Source organism: Macaca thibetana, chromosome 11 (assembly GCF_024542745.1).
Source record: "Macaca thibetana thibetana isolate TM-01 chromosome 11, ASM2454274v1, whole genome shotgun sequence".
NCBI classification, from domain to species: Eukaryota; Metazoa; Chordata; class Mammalia; order Primates; family Cercopithecidae; genus Macaca; species Macaca thibetana.
This window is the reverse complement of record NC_065588.1, coordinates 117,529,919-117,541,933: the sequence shown is the minus strand read 5'-3', so window position 1 is coordinate 117,541,933 and position 12,015 is coordinate 117,529,919. Positions and strand designations below refer to the sequence as shown.

General features: G+C 47.4%; 1 protein-coding gene across 2 annotated transcripts in view; it reads right to left on the bottom strand.

The window, feature by feature from the left end:
* Nucleotides 1-12,015, bottom strand: part of P2RX4 (purinergic receptor P2X 4) — a 341,582-nt gene that overhangs the window by 21,146 nt on the left and 308,421 nt on the right. The window contains exon 2 of one of the 2 annotated variants that reach the window (XM_050748077.1): nucleotides 2,927-3,086. In XM_050748077.1, coding sequence (XP_050604034.1) covers nucleotides 2,927-3,060 — 134 coding nt within the window. In that variant the 5' untranslated portion in view covers nucleotides 3,061-3,086. Of the gene's footprint in view, nucleotides 1-2,926; nucleotides 3,178-12,015 lie in introns of those variants that run through there. The other variant, XM_050748076.1, reaches the window with a different exon arrangement.

Below are 12,015 nucleotides of genomic sequence, written 5' to 3'. Positions count from 1 at the left end.
ATCTCAGGCATGAGCCACTGTGCCCAGCCTCTTTTTGTGAACTTATGTCTTTGAAATCCAGTGTGTATTTTACAGTTATAGCACATCTCAATTTAGAGTAGGGACGGTTAAAGTGTTCAATAGGTACAAGTTACTAGTGGCTACCATACAGTGCAACACCACTATGGATATTTTCCACAGTCGTAATTTTACAGGTACCCTAAGGTAGATGAGCACTGATACTCCCACTGGCAGCAAATGCCAAAAGCAAAAAGCTGCAGGGGAGCTCCTGCCCCCAAATGCTTCAAGTCCAACCAGGGATGTGAGTTCAATTCACTGGCTAGCAGTGGGTCTCAAATATATATATGTGTGTGTGTGTATATATACACATATGTGTGTGTGTATATATATAATACATATACATATATATATTTGAGATGGAGTTTTGCTCTTGTGGCTCAGGCTGGAGTGCAGCGGCGCAATCTCGGCTCACTGCAACCTCCACCTCCTGGATTCAAGCGATTCTCCTGCCTCAGCCTCCCAAGTAGCTGGGATTACAGGCCTCAGCTAATTTTTTGATTAGGCCCGGCTAATTTTTTGTACTTTTAGTAGAGACGGGGTTTCACCATGTTGGTCAGGCTGGTCTCAAACTCCTGACCTCACCTGCCTCGGCCTCCTAAAATGCTGGGATTATAGGCATGAGCCACTGCGCTCGGCCAAAAAAAAAAAATTTTTTTTTTTTGTTTTACACAACTCCATCAGTAAAATTTACCATTTTAACCTTTATTTTTCTTTTGGAGATGGAGTGTTGTCCAGGCTGGTCTTGAGCTCCTGGCCTCAAGCAATCCTCCCATCTTGGCCTTCCAAAGCACTGGGACTACAGGTGGGAGCCAATGAGTCCAAATCTGGGTGTGGGCCAGGTGGTTCTGATGTTGAGTCTGCACCTGGAAAGCCATCCTCTTGAATACTGTCTGTACCTACTGCTGCTGCTGACAGATATTGGAAGCCAAACCTGCTCCGTCATGGGAATTCCCTTGGGCAGTGTTAAGATTCCAAACCTCACCCCAAAGAGGGGGATTTGTTGCTTTTAAACAATTCCGCACATGAGTCTTCCACGATCAGGTAAACTTGGGAAACACAGTTCATTGGTTCCCAAACGTTGCTGAACATCAGAATCACCTGGGCACCTGATCATACTCTACAGCAATTAAATCAGAAGGTCTGGGTACGCGTCGGGGCGCGGTGGCTCATGCCTGTAGTCCCAGCACTCTGGGAGGCGGAGGCGGGTGGATCACCTGAGGTCAGGAGTTCGAGAACAGCCTGGACAACATGGCAAAACCCCATCCCTACTAAAAATACAAAAATTAGCCGGGCATGGTGGTGGGCGCCTGTAAATCCTAGCTACTCGGGAGGCTGAAGCAGGAGAATCGCTTGAACCGGGGAGGTGGAGGTTGCAGTGAGTCTAGATTGCACCACTGCACTCCAGCGTGGGCGACAGAGGGAGACTCCATCTTTAAAAAAAAAAAAAAAAGGGTCTGGGGACGGGAGCCAAGGATTCTCAGATGGTTCCAATGTGCAGTTTGGGGACCACTGCACTAGGCAATACGTGTCAGCCCAGCAGCTGTAGACACAAGAACACCCCAGGTAAGCCTTTAAAGTGGCCCCAGGTGGCAAGGAATTCTCATCTTCTCTCTTGGATTGTATTCAATAGTAACAGGTGCCAGCTGGGCGCGGGGGCTCACACCTCTAATCCCAGCACTTTGGGAGGCTGAGGTGGGCGGATCACCTGAGGTCAGTTCAGGACCAGCCTGGCTAACATGGTGAAACCCCGTCTCTACTAAAAAATACAAAAATTGGCCGGGCGTGGTGGCGGGCACCAGTAATCCCTGCCACTCGGGAGACTGAGACAGAATTGCTTGAACCCGGGAGGCGGAGGTTGCAGTGAGCCGAGATCGTGTCATTGCACTTCAGCCCGGGCTACGAGAGAAACTCCGTCTCAAAAAACAAAACAAAACAAAAAAACCAAAAAAAACCAAACAGGTGCCTTCAAGTACAATGGCACATTCAGCCAGGCCTGAGGGCGGCAGGGCATCTCTAGCCTAAGGGCGCAGCATGGGGAATGACTGACTAGGCCAGGGCAGGTACCATAAAAGCCCCACAATCCCACAAAACAAAGGAAGCAAACTTTAACTACTCTTGAAGTCTGACCTCGCTACTACCACATAGTGATACTGCCTAGTGATCAAAAGAAATGACCAGAAGCCACCGACCCAGAAGGAACCAAGCGGAAATTCCAAGCTTTGGTTTTGTCGGCAAATCAGCAGGATGGGAAGTGGAGAGCGAAGATTGAGACGTTCAGGGCGAAGCCCCTACAGCCAAGGGGCACTCTGGGGGGTCAGACAGGAGAGGGTAACGGCCTAGCCAGGCTTTGCCTTTATTTATTTTGTAAAGAGCAGGGTCTCGGACTGTCTCCCAGGCTCGAGTTAAGTGGTGTGATCATAGCTCACTGCAGCCTCAGCCTCTTGGGCTCAAGCGATCCTCCCACCTCAGTCTCCTGAGTAGCTGGGACCCCAGGCGCGCGCCACCAGGCCCGGCGGATTTTTAATTTTTTGCAGAGACGGGGTCCCACGATGCTGCCCAAACTGGTTTCGAACTCCTGGGCTCAGGCGATAGTCCCGCCTCGGGCTCCCAAAGTGCTGGGATTACAGGCGTGCGCCACCGCGCCCGGCCCTGGCTATGGCTTTGAAACAGCAGCAAGCAGCCTCCCGCCCCGGGGCCCGGCGCGGCGGCTGGGGCCCAGGGAAGGTGTCACCGCCTTGGCTCGCCGCCCCCGCACTCGCCCAGGTGACCGAAGCCGGGATGAGCCGCCGCACGGGGCGGACCCGAGGGTAGCCCCCGCCGCGTCCCCCGCGGCGCCCCCCGCCCGGCCCCGCGCGGCCGCGCTCACCCGATGACGTAGGCCAGGATGAGCAGCTGCACGGCGCGGTTCATGAGCCCCACTTTGCGGCTGCGGATGAGCACGATGCGCGGCGTGTCGTACTCGAACAGGAAGGCCGCCAGCGCGGCGCAGCAGCCCGCCATGGCCACACCGCCTGCTCCCCGTCCCCGAGCCCGTCTGGGTGCCAGTCCCCGCTCGGAGCCCCGCCCAGTCCGCCCGGCCTGCCCGCAGCGCCGTCATCATGGGGAGGGCCCGGAAGGAGGCGGCACCGGGCGGTCGGGGCCCGGGGCCTAGGGGAGGGCGCCACCTCCCCGTCTGGAACTGTGACCCTCTAGGGGGCATGGAACTCGCGGGGAGGGGGTGGCCTTGCCCTTGGCCTTGAGGACGAAAGGCTCCTTCAAAAGGCTGGCGAGGGGCCGGGCGCGGTGGCTCACACCTGTCATCCCAGCAGTTTCGGAGGCCGAGGTGAGAGGATCCTTTGAGTTAGAGACCAGCCTGGACAACATAGCGAGACCTCGTCTCTATCAAACAAACAAACAACAAAACAAACAAAACACAAAAGCAAAGAAGCCGGGCGTAGTGGCGCTCGCCTGTGGTCCCAGGTACTCGGGAGGCTGAGGTGAGAGGATCGCTTGATCCCGGGAGGTCGAGGCTGCCGTGAGCTGTGATGGCGCCACTGCACCCCAGTCTGTGAGATGAAGCGAGACCCTGCCTCAAAAAACCAGGAACCAAAAAACATCAAAAAAGGCGAGTTGGGGAGTAATGACCTTCGCAGGAGGGCCAGGGAGAACAAGAGACCCTTTCGGGGAAGATGGGGGCCGCTTCTCATTTGGGACCGAGTTCGAGTGAGGGGTAACAAGCGACCTCCCTTAGGGGTCCAGATAGGTGCCAGGGACTTCCGTAGAGGACCTGGGGGCTGTGCGGAGCAGCCATCGTTCACCAGTGCAGGCTCCTACACTGGGGGAGCTGGGGCCGCACTGTGCTCAGCCTCTTGGGGAACGGCCTAAGTATCAGGTGTCCTGTGAGCCCTGGGTGAGAGCCACACGCCCTGTAAAATGCCCCTCCTGGATTTGAAGCCTGGCCGCATTCTCACTCCAATTCAGATACTTCCTTAGTTGCAGCCCAGGGGAGATTATTCTGTGGTCATCCTTTCCACTGAGAAAACGCTATCACAACTTTAGGGGAGAATTGAGAAATAGCAAAAGTGGGGAAAACAGCCAGCGTTCTACCCCATGAATACAGTTTTCCGTATGTATATTTGTTCATTCCCTTCAGATATGCTTTCCTTTTCTTTCTTTTTTTTTTTTTTTTGGAGACCGAGTTTTACTCTTGTCCAGGCTGGAGTGCAGTAGCACCATCTCGGCTCACTGCAACCTCCACCTCCCAGGTTCAAGCAATTCTCTTGCCTCAGCCTCTTGAGTAGCTGGGATTACAAGCGCCCGCCACCACACCCAGCTAATTTTTGTATTTTCAGTAGAGACAGGTTTTCACCATGTTGGCCAGGCTGGTCTCCAGCTCCTGACCTCCCATGATCTGCCCGCCTCGGGCTTCCAAAGTGTTGGGATTACAGGCATGAGCCACTGCGCCTGGCCCAGATATGTTTTCATAGATGAATGTTATATTTAGTTTCCCTAATGCATTCAGAAAATATTAATAAGCACATCCCATATGCCAGGTACTGTCCAGTGAACAGGACAAGCAAAATATCCTGCCTTCATGCAGCATAAATTCCAGCAGGTAATTGGTATAAAGTTTTGGTTTGTAATCACAGTCAATGGCTGTGCTTTTCATTTTCTGATTCCCACTACTTGGTTTCTATATTACTGCAGACTCATCATAATAATTTTTAATCCATGGGCCATTTCTTCTGGAAAATATACCATGATGCCTGTAACTGCGCTCATCTGCTTGCTTCTTAGTTTGTAGATCCTATGCATAATCTTTGATACAACATTTTTAGTTCATTTCCTGGATGTGAGATTCTTAAGTAAACTACACCAACTTGTTTTTCCCAATATAGAGAGGTGGATAATAAAATTTGCAGAAAACAGGCAGCATCTGCCTCTAAGAGATGGAATTGTTAAGTTAGAGGGAGGAACAGAGATGCCTATGCCAGCCTTGGTCCAAAATGGTCCCAGGAAAAGGTGGTGGTATTTTATTCATTCATTTGACAGAAATTTACTGAGTGCCTGTGTTGTGCTTGGCAGTTTTCTTGATGCTAGGGATATGAAGTGAACAGACAAGTAAGGTCTCTGCCCAAATGGAGCTTGGTGCAGTTGGGAAGCCTCAGATTATCTGTTGAAGAAGAAAACTCCATTGCTAAATCCTCATTGGAAGGAGACTTAAAAATCATTTCCTTAAGAATCAAAAGATGGCTGGGCACAGTGGCTCACACCTATAACTCCAGCACTTTGGGAGGCCGAGGTGGGCGGATGATCATGTGAGGTCAGGAGCTGGAGACCAGCCTGGCCACCAACGTGGTGAAACCCCATCTCTACTAAAAATACAAAAAACTTAGCTGGGCATTGTGGCAGGTGCCTGTAATCCCAGCTACTCGGGAGGCTGAGGCAGGAAGAATTGCTTGAACCTGGGAGGCGGAGGTTGCAGTGAACTGAAATGGTGCCACTGCACTCCAGTCTGGGTGACAGAGACTCCATCTCAAAACAAACAAACGCCCCAAAAACGCCAGGCGCGGTGGCTCACGCCTGTAATCCCAGCACTTTGGGAGGCTGAGGTGGGCGGATCACCTGAGACTGGGAGTTCGAGACCAGCCTGACCAACATGGAGAAACCCTGTCTCTACTAAAAATACAAAAAATTAGCTGGGCGTGGTGGCACATGCCTGTAATTACAGCTACTCAGGAGGCTGAGGCAGGAGAATTGCTTGAACCGAGGAGGCAGAGGTTGCTGTGAGCTGAGATCATGCCATTGCACTCCAGCCTGGGTGGCAAGAGTGAAACTCCATCTCAGAAAAAAATAAATAAAAAATAATGGCAGCAATCAAAACACATTTCCAGCCTTCATTCATGCTTTACCCTATATTAATGAATTAGTCCCAACCTTACAAATCTTGAATTTAGATGGTTTGCTTGTGTTTTGGAATGGGGTCAGTTAAGAAAAATGTAGAAATGCAAGTTTTTATAAATTACTTGTTGGTAACATCATTAGGCCCGACCAAAGAAGCTGATTCTAAAAAATGATTTGGAAAAGAAAGTTATTTTGTTTACACTGTTGGCCTTGGTTTATCTCTTTTTAAAAAATAACTTTATTGGCTAGACACGGTAGCCCATTCCTATAATCCCAGCACTTTGAGAGACTAAGTTGGGAGGATTGCTTGAGCCCAGGAGTTTGAGACCAGTCTGGACAACATAGGGAGACCCCCATCTCTATAAATACTTTAAAAATTAGCCAGGCATGCTGGTGCATGCTGGTGGTCCCAGCTACTTGGGAGGCTGAGGCAGGAGGAGCACTTGAGTTTAGGAGGTCAAGGCTGCAGTGAGCTGCAATTGTGCCACTACACTGCAGCCTGGGTGACAGAGTGAGACCCTGTCTCAAAAATAAAAAAGGCCAGGCATGGTGGCTCACGCCTGTAATTCCAGCACTTTGGGAGGCCGAGATGGGTGGATCACTTGAGCTCAGGAGTTCCAGACCAGCCTGGGCAACATGGTGAAACCCCGTCTCTACAAAAAGTACAAAAATTAGCTGGGCATGGTAACACATACCTGTAGTCCTAGCTACATAAATTAAAAAAAAAAAAAGTTGGCCAGGCGTGGCTCACACCTGTAATCCCAGCACTTCAAGAGGTTGAGGCAGGTGGATCACTTGAGGTTGGGAGTTTGAGACCAGCCTGACCAACATGGTGAAACCCCGTCTCTACTAAAAATACAAAAATTAGCTGGGTGTGGTGGCGCATGCCTGTAATCCCAGCTACTTGGGAGGGTGAGGTAGGAGAATTGCTTGAACCCAGCAGGCAGAGGCTGCAGTGAACTGAGATCATGCCACTGCACTCCAGCCTGAGTGACACATGAGACTCTGTCTTAATAATAAAAATAAGGAAAGAAAGAAAGAAAAAAACGGATCAAAGGCATAAATATAAGAGCTAAAATTATAAATATCTCTGATGAAAACATAGGGGCAAATCTTTGTGACCTCGGATTAGACAGTGGTGTTTTAGATTTAGATTTTGTTGCCTAAAGCAAGGCAACAAAAGAAAAAAGTAGATAAATTGGACTACTCAGTCAAAACCGAAAAGTTTGCGGTTCAAAGTTGCCATCAAGAAAGGGAAAAAATCCACATATGAGAAAAATATTCACATATCCTATATCTGTTAAGGATCTAATATTTCAGATATCGTAAGAACTCTTACAACTCACCAATAAAATGACAACCCTATTTAAAAATGGGCAAACATATCTGAATAGACATTTCTCCAAAGAAGATATACACATGAGATCAATAAACACGAGAAGATTCTCAATATCATTATCATTAGGGAAATGCGAATCAAAGCCACAGTGAGATACCATTTCCTCCTCACTAGCATGGTTATAATTAAAAAGATGGACAATCAAAAAGCTGGCAAGGATGTGGAGAAACTGGAACCCTCACACATTACTCGTGGGAATGTAAAATGGTCCAGCTCCTTTGGAAAACAGCAGTTCCTCAAAATGTTAAACATAGAATTACTGTAGGACCAAGATAGTCCTCTTCCAGGATTTCCCCAGAGAATTAAAAAGATATTTTCTGGGCGGGGCTCAGTGGTTCACGCCTGTCATCCCAGCACTTTGGGAGGCTGAGGCAGGTGGATCACTTGAGGCCAGAAGTTCAAAACCAGGCTGGGCAGCCTGGAGAAACCCCATCTCTACTAAAAATACAAACATTACCCAGGCATGGTGGTGCATGCCTGTAATCCCTGTAATCAGCTACTCAGGAGGCTGAGGCAAGAGAATCACTTGAACCTGGGAGGTGGAGTTTACAGTGAGCCGAGATCACACCATTGCACTCCAGCCTGGGTGACAGAGCGAGACTCCGTCTCAAAGTTAAAAAAAAAAAAAAGAAAAAAAGAAAGAAAAGAAAAGATATGTTTGGCATTTGACCTTGTCTCTTTAACCTTCCCATGCCCACTTGGGTCTCTTCCAAGTGCAGCTTCCTTTCCTGTTCTAAGGCATTTCAAATAAACTTCCACCCCTGCTCTGGAAAAAAAAAAAGATGTTCATGCAAAAACTTGTACGTGAGTATTCGCAGCAACATTCATAATGGCCCAAAAGTAGAAACAACCTAAACGTCCATCAACTAATGAACACGTAAACACAATGTGGTCCATCCCTACAATGGACTGTGATTCAGCCACAGAAAGGAATGAAGCACTGACACGCGCTGCACCACAGATGACCCTTGAAAACACCACGCTGAGTGAGAGAAGCCAGATGCGACAAGGCACTTATTGTGTGATTCTATGTATAGGAAATGTCTGGAGTAGGCAAATCCATAGAAACCGAAAGTAGAGGCCAGTTGCGGTAGCTCATACCTATAATCCCAGCACTTTGGGAGGCTGAGGTGGGCAGATCACCTGAGGTCAGGAGTTCGAGACTAGCCTGACCAACATAGAGACACCCTATCTCTACTAAAAATACAACATTAGCTGGGCATGGTGGTGCACGCCTGTAATCCCAGCTACTTGGGAGGCTGAGGCAGGAAAATTGCTTGAACCTGGGAGGCGGAGGTTGCGGTGATCTGAGATCGCACCATTGCAGTCCAACCTGGGCAACAAGGGCAAAACTCCGTCTCAAAACAAAACAAAAGAAAACAAAGTAGATTAGTGGTTGCCAGGGACTGGGGGAAAGAAAGGTTGGAAAGTAACTGCTAATGAGTACAAGGTTTCCATTTAGGGTGATGAAAATGTGCTGGAAAAGAAAGTGGTGATAGTTGCAGAACCTGTGAATATACTAAAAGCTGCTGAACTGTACATTTAAAAAGAGTAAATTGTATGATATGTGAGTTATGTCTCAGTGATAATCCAATAAACAGGGAGTAAACAACCAATGTCTCAAGAAAAGCAAAGTATATACCATGAATCTATGGGGCCAGACCTCATATTCTTTCTTCATAGGGGAGCATCTCAGGCCCTCACACCAAGCTTATCGTTCTTTTTTTTTTCTTTCTTTCTTTTTTTCTCTCTTTTTGAGACAGGGTCTCACTGTGTCACCTGGGCTGGAATGCAGCAGCATGATCTCGGCTCACTGCAACCTCCACCTCCTGGGTTTGAGCAATCCTCCAACCTCAGCCTCCCAAATAGCTAGGACTACAGGCATGTGCCACCATGCCCAGCTAATTTTTTGTATTTTTGGTAGAGATGGAGTTTCATCAGATTGCCCAGGCTGGTCTTGAACTCCTGAGTTCAAGCGATCTATCTGCCTTAGCCTCCCAAAATGTGGGATTACAGTCGTGAGCCACCGTGCCTGGCCTCTTTTTAGTTCAGATGAGACTGGAGCAGTTTCGATTTTCTGGTTCCTTTGTTGCTGGTGAAGCCAGTTCGTCAGTACCCGCTTCCTCTAGGCAGAGGTGGTGCAGCAGCCGTTTTTATACTATGTGACCTTATCCTCCTGGCCATAGCTGACTGGACCACAGGTGGGAAACTGACCCAACCGGGCCAGTCTCTCCTTTGGCTTTGGCATTGGGATAGAGACAACTCTTTCTTCTCTGCAGGTGACTGGAACTGATTTGACAGAACTGTCGCATGCACGGAGAAGCTGCGAACAGTAATCTGCAGAAGCAAAATAATGAAACAGCTGGACAGACGCACAGAGGTGAGAGAGACAAAGAGAACAGCCTCTGGTTTCTGCTGAGCTTCCACTTCCTGGTTTTGTCCCCTCCCCCCGTTCACCTTTACCTTTGAGATACCGCCATAATCTTATAATAAATGTTCATTTTTTACTTAAGCTACTAGCCTTCTGAAACTTGGAATTGAAAAGACTATGGCTATAGCCCTAGGATCTAACAGATGAAAAATGTATTATGTCACCAGTAAAGTAGGTGGTAAAACAAACATTTGTATGAATGCAGTAAATTAGAAAGAGGTGGGACGTATTGCCCGAGGCCACCAGTACTAAGAGCAGCAATACACAAATAGCCCATAAAAAAGAAATGTTTCTATAAAAAGCAGAGCCAAGAACTCCAAAAAACTCATCAGTCTGGGGCCATTTAGTTTAGAGACCTCAATGTGCCTTAGGGTGTCATTTGGTTACAGTTATGTAAGACTGACATTTGTCACAATGGCCTTGAGCTGCAAAAGGCCAGTCAGAAGAGACAGTGTCATTTGTTCAGGAGAATCTACAATGAAAAAATGTTTAAATTAAATGTTTAGGCATTTAAAGATGTAAGACTCGCTTATCTGGCACATAGACGTTGTGAAATACGTCATTGTATAACAGAATGACAGATACGTGTGGCACACAGTATAATTATATATACTTCCAGAAACAGAACGTCTAAATAAAGAACAAGTTGATAGCAGAAGCGAGGAATAAATTATTTTATAATTTTGCTGTTGCTTTCCCCGGGTAGTCTTTAAGACTGAATCTATTGTGGAACAACAACAACAACAACAACAAAAGCAAAAAAACAGAACAGAAAAACCCTGACTCTTATCTAATAGGCTATATGTTGATCACAGATAATCCTCTCAACCCCATCAGACCCAACGTCCTTTTTGTTTTTTTGACACAGGGTCTCTCTCTGTTGCCAGGCTGGAGTGCAGTGGCGGGATCTCAGCTCACTGCAACCTCTGCCTCCCAGGTTCAAGCAATTCTTCTGCCTCAGCCTCCCAAGTAGCTGGGATTACAGGCACCCAGCACCATGCCCTGCTAATTTTTGTATTTTTAGTAGAGATGAAGTTTCACTGTGTTGATCAGGCTGGTCTCAAACTCCTGACCTCAGATGATCCGCCCACCTCAGCCTCCCTAATTGCTGGGATTACAGGCATAAGCCACCATGCCAGCCATTTGTATTATGGTTTTAAGGTGTAAGACTTCTTTATGTATTCTAGATACAAATTCCATATCAGATATATGATCTATAGATGTTTCCTCCCATTCAGTGAGTGGGAGGAATTACAGGTGGTTGAAATGGAGGAGACGGGGAAGGATGATATTCCTGCAGATGAGCTAGACCTATTCTAATACCTGGATCTTGACATCTTAGCACATTTGACATTCGGTCTCTAGGCTGTAAAAGATCTCAGAGATCACACCCTTTGATAGGCAGCATAGAATAAAAGGTGGATGGAGAATAACCCGTGACTGCAAGAGGCAGTGTGGGGGAACTGTCTGATACTGCTGAAAACAAGAGGCAGCCCCAAATTCATCAATCCTGTGTGTGATTTTCACAACAAATTTTTGTTTCTTTTTTTATTTCACAATGAAATTTCATGTCACTGTGCCCCAAAGAAAAAATAGTAATATATAGAATGGAAATAATGTAAAATGTATATATTTTATGTTTGTTTTAGTTGTTGAAAATGTATAACATTTATGATTTTTAAAAAAACTTTGTTTAAATTTTTTTTTTTTTTTTTTGAGATGGAATTTCGCTCTTGTTGCCCGGGCTGGAGTGCAATGGTGTGATCTCGGCTTACCGCAACCTCCGCCTCCCGGGTTCAGGCGATCCTCCTGCCTCAGCCTCCTGAGTAGCTGGGATTACAGGTATGCGCCACCATGCTCAGCTAATTTTGTATTTTTAGTAGAGACAGGGTTTCTCCATGTTGGTCAGGCTGGTCTTGAACTCCCAACCTCAGGTGATCTGCCCACCTGGTCCTCCCAAAGTGCTGGGCTTACAGGCATGACCCACTGTGCCCAGCCCGTTTTTTAAAATTCTTAAAAAAAAAAAAATTAGAAATGGGGTCTCATTATGTTGCCCAGGCTGATGTCAAACTCCTGGCCTCAAGCAATTCTCCCACCTCTGCTTCCCAAAGTGCTGGGATTACAGACGTGAGCCAGTGAGTCCAGCAAGGCAAAACTATTGAAAAGCTTTTTTATTATTTATTTATTTATTTTTCTAGAGACAGAGTCTTGCTGTGTCCCCCAGGCTGGAGTGCAATGGCAC